The sequence below is a fragment of the Coregonus clupeaformis genome, chromosome 24 (genome assembly GCF_020615455.1).
Source record: "Coregonus clupeaformis isolate EN_2021a chromosome 24, ASM2061545v1, whole genome shotgun sequence".
In the NCBI taxonomy this organism is placed as follows: domain Eukaryota; kingdom Metazoa; phylum Chordata; class Actinopteri; order Salmoniformes; family Salmonidae; genus Coregonus; species Coregonus clupeaformis.
Window position 1 is genome coordinate 53,724,159 of NC_059215.1, and position 7,704 is coordinate 53,731,862.

The 7,704-nt window shown below is 42.3% G+C and overlaps 1 protein-coding gene across 6 annotated transcripts in view; it reads left to right on the plus strand.

Moving 5' to 3' along the window:
• scn8aa (sodium channel, voltage gated, type VIII, alpha subunit a) overlaps positions 1 to 6,104 on the plus strand; it is a 136,332-nt gene extending 130,228 nt beyond the window's left edge. For all 6 annotated transcript variants that reach the window (XM_041845459.2, XM_041845460.2, XM_041845463.2 and 3 more), the window contains one exon: positions 2,693 to 6,104. In XM_041845459.2, coding sequence (XP_041701393.1) covers positions 2,693 to 3,843 — 1,151 coding nt within the window. In that variant the 3' untranslated portion in view covers positions 3,844 to 6,104. The remainder of the gene's footprint in view (positions 1 to 2,692) is intronic.
• Positions 6,105 to 7,704: the final 1,600 nt, after the last annotated feature.

Below are 7,704 nucleotides of genomic sequence, written 5' to 3' on the forward strand. Positions count from 1 at the left end.
TAGTACACTACTTTTTGACCAGGACTCATAGGTCACTGGTCAAAAGTAGGTCAATGTATTGGAAATAGGGTGCCATTTCGGGTGCATACAATACAAATCCATAGAAAGCCTCCATAGACTCAGCCAGACTTCGATTTCTCTGCTGAGTACTCTTTCATACACAGTATATTTGGGATTTCAGAAAGCAGCTCTGAATCATTCTTTTTTGTTGCTGAGAATTTTCCTGCGCTGCAGGAAATGCAGATGAGCTTTGTGATTTACATAAATTCACCTTAAACCCACACTTACACACGGTTATATTAACAGTATCGCACTTTTCACGTAGCCGTATTTTGGTCAGCTAATAGCCTAACCACCGATTTAAGCAACATTATGGACTAAACTTTCAAATCCTGTTGTCGCAGGGATATTTTGCTGCAACAATATTGGTCAAATTAAGATCCTACATCTGTACTATCACTATTCCAAAAACTGTAGAAGGGGAGAGACATCTTTAAGATAGACATTGGGTTGAGTCTAGGCTGTTGCAGTGACCGTATTACCACCACACCAGCAGTCATGAGTCATGACTGCAGTAAAATTCCATGTGACCTTTGAGACACAGTAATCTGTAGTAGTAACCAACTTGCTAACTACCATCAGGTCCTAATGGCCTGGTACTCAGGGCTCTATTGTCCCTCTAACCACTCTGGCATCAATGCAAATGCAGTCGAAAATCACATCAAACACTTATCATCAAAACAGTAGGCCTATAGTACTTCTAAAACTCACCTTACTGTGATGATCAATTTGAAGAAAGAAGTTCAACAGCATGTTAAAACAGTGGTGAACATGGTTATTGTGGATGTTGTTTCAAAGCCTAACACAATGAAATGGACAGCGCTTTCTAAGGTGATGGTTAATTCCAAACACCCATACCATATTATAGTTTATGCATATGCATAGGCTTATGAGCCCAAGCCTGAAAGAAAAACCTGAATTAAAATTCTGATTGTGCCATTATACAACACATAGTCTCCTGTAGCTCAGTTGGTAGAGCATGGCGCTTGCAACGCCAGGGTTGTGGGTTTGATTCCCACGGGGGGCCAGTATGAAAAATGTATGCACTCACTAACTGTAAGTCGTTCTGGATAAGAGCATCTGCTAAATGACTAAAATGTAAATAACCTACCGCATATTACAAATGGCAGAAAAACATAAAACAAAACTGATTTAAGATGTCTATGGTACATAAATGGTCTAGCCTATAATCCAAAATTAAACTAATTTGAGTAATGGCCTGAGTGAGTACTGTATTATTATGCATACTGGATGGACTGGTTAGCTTATGCTAGGCTCCAAAATGTATATCCATGAGTCTGGGAGATAACGTATAGCCCTAGGCGATGCTGTTGGTTCGTTGATTGTGCAAGGCGGCTTACAGGTAGCCTATGATTATAGTGAATTTGTATTTGATTTTGAATAGCCTAGTAATAGGGATTTTTTAAAAACATTTTCATAATAAATTGGGTGACACATTACCTTTAGCTATACAGAATATGTTACCACCATTCGTTTCCATTTCCTCCTCGCCCTCCTTTATTCCTTTCTCGAGCACGCAGACGGGCTGTCAACAATTTAGTGAAATATGTTTACTTGCAAAAACAAATTACTATCGATGTTCCCGAACAGATTTCCCTTGGTTTCCCAAATTAAGCACTGGGTAGCTGCAGGAACAATGTTGGAGAGCCCATGGCATGCAGACTTTGGGCGGAATATCACCTGTCAGGCAGCGAGAGTATGCTCCTCAAACAGTTGATGCGTGGAGTGAAATAAGTGTTCTTGTATTTATTTCTCAAAGCACATGCTCCTCTATAAAACCGAAGTAGCCTACAAAATGGACCGGCAGAAAGCGCGTGGCCTCCATTCGCTATTGGAGTGCATACGGATGACATGTATTTTTCCCCCGCCACTGTTCCTGCCCATTTGAAAATGGGCTATTCTAAATCGAAATAAATTGTACATATAAATATAGACAAGATTAAATTGAGAATAGTCTGATGGGTGAAAATATGATCACTTGATGAGAAAACAGCTGTGCAGCCTGACGCAAGGAACAGAGCGCCACTTTCTTTTGCTACTGTCTTAAATCGTCAATAGCCTATAGTCGCACCATGCAGCCCATATATGTTTTCATTTCTAAGACATTCTAAGGTTTGTATCGTTCACAACTAAAGTTGCCAAATAACTCTAAATCTAGCATATACTGTAGGACCTGTTTCAAATGATAACTTTTACGCTCAACATAGCTACTTAATATGCTAACTCACAGGGACATAGATGACATAGGCCTACAGTAGGCCAACTCATATTCTGTTCTTCTGAAATACATTTTCTTCATATCATAATGTTTCTTTAGACCGGACTAAAATAAATAATGGATGTATTGTGGTGTATATAAAAATTTTTTATAATACTTTTTTTAATGTAGATATTCCAAAGGCGCCCATCAGCGGCTTGTATACGTGGAGGCCTACAGATGCTAAACATGTTTATGTTTTTAATTAATGGTCAATTACCGTGAGACCGACAGTCTTTTGCATGACAATAACCGGCTGACAAATTGTCATGACTGCCACAGCCCTAGTTAATTCATGTCTGCTAACTGTGTTGTCTCTGGGTGTCTTGTCTCCACCACCCTCTTCCTCAACAGGCATGTTCCTGGCTGACATCATTGAGAAGTACTTCGTATCGCCGACCCTCTTCAGGGTCATCCGATTGGCTCGAATCGGCCGCATCCTGCGTCTGATCAAAGGGGCCAAGGGCATACGGACTTTACTCTTCGCCTTGATGATGTCACTTCCTGCCCTGTTCAACATCGGCCTCCTGCTCTTCCTGGTGATGTTCATCTTCAGCATCTTCGGAATGTCCAACTTCGGCTATGTCAAACACGAGGCCGGGATAGACGACATGTATAACTTTGAGACCTTCGGGAACAGCATGATCTGCTTGTTCATGATCACCACGTCTGCAGGCTGGGATGGTCTCTTGCTCCCCATCCTCAACTACCCTCCTGACTGCGACCCAACCCTGGAGAACCCAGGTGCACCTGCGACAGGCGACTGCGGAAACCCCTCAGTTGGCATATTTTTCTTTGTCATGTATATCATTATTTCCTTCCTTGTCGTAGTCAATATGTACATCGCCATCATCTTAGAGAACTTCAGTGTAGCGACAGAAGAGAGCGCTGACCCGCTCAGTGAAGACGACTTTGAGACCTTCTATGAAATCTGGGAGAAATTCGACCCCGCCGCTTCCCAGTTCATCACCTTCGCAAAACTGGGTGACTTCGCCGACACCCTGGAGCACCCTCTCCGCGTTCCCAAACCCAACACCATTGAGCTGATCGCCATGGACATGCCCATGGTCAGCGGCGACCGCATCCACTGCCTGGACATCCTGTTTGCCTTCACCAAACGCGTGCTGGGTGACAGCGGGGAGCTGGACATGCTACGCACGCAGATGGAGGAGCGCTTCGTGCAGGCTAACCCCTCCAAGGTCTCCTACGAGCCCATCACCACGACGCTGCGCCGGCGCCAGGAGGACGTGTCCGCACGCTGCATCCAGAAAGCCTACCGCGCTCACCTCCTCAAACGGGGCTTCGTCTGCAAGCGCAGGCCCATGACCAAGCTGGAGAACGGAGGGACCAACAACCTGGAGAAGAAAGAGAGCACACCCTCCACCGCCTCTCTCCCCTCCTACGACAGCGTGACCAAACCTGACAAGGAGAAACAGGAGGAGAATGAGGCAGAGAGGAAAGAGAAGGACAGAAACCAAAAAGAGGAGCGGGAATCAAAGTGTTAGTTAGGTTTCAGTGATTACAGTACCACACACTGCCAGAAGGGACTCTGAGCCCAACAAATGTACGAAAACTACACAAAAAAATGTTTACAGACTTCAATTTAACACAAAATTAAGGATTTTTGTCGTTGAAGAAAAACACCGATGGCGATGTACATGTTGCCTACGATAAGGATTTAGTTAGAACACAATCATTATCACTAAATGATTTTACTGCCTGATGATGAATTTCTTCTTTATTTCTTGGAAATAATGTGAGGAAGAACAATGATAATATAAATAATTATCAATAATAACTCAATAATAGTAAAAGTGTGCCCGCCATTGGCATACTATATTATATGTTCAGGATCATCGAAAAGAAGGGACAGAAACCTCTGCAAACAAGATGGAGGGAGATTTATTGGAGCAAAGAGTCTCTGACTGCCAGCACCCTGTGTGGACGAGCCCCTGCAGCGAAATGTCCACCACTATGTGAGCACCTCAGGAGAGGAACGGGACGGAACCTACACTACAGAACCTTGTAGAACTGTTCTACTATGCAGTCTGACAGGGCCTCTGTAACATCCACTTCCTGTACCGTCTTATCAAGTTTTAAATACGAAGAATGAAAGTTTAGAGAAAGAAAGAACCCCAGAACAGTAGACAAACGGTTTTTACTTTGTTTGTGCTGAATATACTTCTATCTTTACATTATTTGAGCAGCAAAAAAAAAAAGAGAAAAAATAACATTTAGCCCATGTCACACTAGTCTCTTTTCATCTCCTCTCGCTTTGTTATACTGACATTATGAAAAATACATTTTCTACATGGGCATTCACACTGTCACACTGGGTAGGGGTCATAAGTCAGCGTTTAGACTTGGGCTGAAGAAGGGTGGGGACTCGCTCTGACCGACTGAGTCTCAGATAAATAATTATTATTGTGCTCGTTCAATGCATAGATATGACTTGCATGAAGGCATGTTTTGATCAGGAATCATGCATGATGTAATCATAGTCCACAATACACTAATTCTCTGTCTACTACAATAGCTTGACCATATGTTTGTGGCAGTACACTGGAAAAATGTATATGAGAAATATAACTGGAAAGTTATTGATATATATGACATATATACGTCTATATATACAATATTGACGGAATAGAGTGGTATGACCTACCGTTCACTATAATGTTGCTTTTCAACTGCCAGACCGATCTTTTTATGCAGCCCGTTGGGATTTTAATTGAGGATGTAGTTATACACTCTGAGGCAAACCTCTATTCTGGCACATTTAAGAAAAACACAAACTAGAAAGGTTTTTTTATGTTCTGAGAGGGACAAGCATAGTTACTGCTGAGTTCTATCAAGAATATATATTCAGAATAAGGATGAGGATGCACAGATTTAGAAGACACTTTTCAGACCATTCTAAAGAAACCTAATCTGGAGTTTAATAACAGACCCTGGTTTTTACATCAAATGTTTACTACCCTTACCTGTGTTGCTATGGTTACCACCCTTACCTGTGGTCTCCAACCAACTCCCTCTTGTTGTTGTTGTTGTTGTTGTTGTTGTGGCAGTACGAACAGGCAATGTTTGATGCCATATCATGTATATCCATATCCTTCACAGATGAGTTTGTTAAAATTCAAAATTCTCCTCCAATGCTTTGTCTGTCTGCGGACAGGAAAGAGCGAGAAATTCTGTGAGATTTTGAAACAGCTGTTAGAAATGTACTAAGGATATATTGATGCTTCCATAGATTCCTTCTTTTCACTTTTACTTTATCCACTTCTGTCCTCTGTCACTCAGTTAGTTCCCTATTAGACTATCGGTCACTGTGACCCAGTGGTACATTGATAGCCTTTTCCAGACACTTTGAGTTGCCAGCTCTGAAGTAAGTAGATGTCCTCCTTTGAATCGGATGTCCTCTGATGCAATGCAAATGTTCTCAGAAGAAAGTTTGAATTTCAAGCAGTGAGAATGTATGTTGCATAGTAGTTCAAAGCCCAGAGACGACTAGGTGAAATATCTGCCGATGTGCCCTTGAGCAAGTTACTTAACCCTAATTGCTCCTGTAAGTGGCTCTGGATAAAACCGTCTGCTAAATGACTAAAATGTAAATGTAAAATGTAGTTCATCTATAAAGCAGCATAGAGACATAAAAGTGAAATAGAAGTAAGAGAGTACATAGAGGAGACCCTGGAGGGTACATAGAGGGGACATAGAGGGTACATAGAGGGGACATAGAGGGGACATAGAGGGGACATAGAGGGACATAGAGGGGACATAGAGGGGACCATGGAGGGGACCATGGAGGGTACATAGAGGGGACATAGAGGGGGCCATGGAGGGGACATAGAGGAGACCATGGAGGGTACATAGAGGGGACATAGAGGGTACATAGAGGGGACATAGAGGGTACATAGAGGGGACATAGAGGGTACATAGAGCAGCAGGACATGCTCAGTCACTCCTGGAATGATGTACTGAAGGACTGAAAGACGGTCGGCCATAGAAGGCTTAAGGGTTGGACTGTGGAGAATAAAACATATCTGATTGGATAGGCTTATTCAGGGATGTGGGGGATGGTATAACAATGGACCAATGGAGAGACTTAACAGAACCTCTCCCGGACCCTCCACAGTTTCTAGACTGACTGCCATGAATGAAAATGATCAGAGAAAGTCAAGATGGCGAGCCGGAGCAGCAGGGAAAATAGTGCTTTTGTCTTCATAGGAGTGAGTGCTGAAAGTCCCATGTTTGTCAGTGTATCATTGCGCCTTGTGGGACCTCTTCAACATTGTGTATAGTGTGTGGATGTTGGACCCAGGCTTGCATCATCATGTCATGTGCTAGCAGGCTATTATTTAATTGGTCACCTAGCTGTCTGTTTGATAAATGAAGAATCTGCCTGGGGATGTAAGAAGGTCAAAGTGGCGTGAACCGTCCAACCGTAGTTTCTCACAGATCTCTGTCTCTTCAGAATAAGAGTCAATTAGACTTCTATCATATAGGCCTCGGATAATCAACTCGTATCAAGTCATGATTCACAGTAGAATCGTGCCTTTAAGAACACGTGAGGCGTTTTTAAAGGCAGCTTTGAAGCTACTCAAATGAAACGAGACGAGAGTGAGCGCTAGGCCAGGCCAGGCTGGACCAACGAGATGATTTAGATCTCTGTGAGTAACAGGCAGGTGAGATGAGTCGAGACATAACAATAACAGTTCCTCTTTAAGGTATCTGCAGTTTTGTTCTACACAGGAGTGATGTAATGGTCAGTCCTCTATACAAACAAACAAACAAACAAACGGATGCCTGGGTCAGACAACAACCTAGTATCTAGGGACGCACCATTGAAGCCATTGTGGTGTGTTGAACACTGCCTGTACCCGTACCTGATATCCCCATGGCTGTCTGTTATATTACGATCTAGAGGTCTGTTTACAATATAAAGACACGTCTCCAGATAACGTCCGTCTGTTTGGCTGCTGCACACTTAAAACCAAATACATTCCTGATTTGATCGATCAATGACGTTACAACCATAAGAGCAAACAATGCTTCAGCTCATTTTGGATGTGCTGTTTTAGATGAACGATGCGTTGATCATTGAACAGAAAGAAAAGAAAAGGAACAAAAATAAGATGTGCAGTGCGGGCTATGATGGCACAATCGCTGGAAAATAATGAACTTTTTAAAAGAAACTATAAATAATGTACTATATTATTTTATTTTATCGGCATGCTTTGTTGTGTATTTTTGTAAATACTGAATTTTAAAGAGTTACTACTAATAATCTAAAATGAAACGATAACAGTATAGAATGGCCTCCAGCTGGACCCTTTGTCACATTTGTTACTTTTAGGATTTTTTTG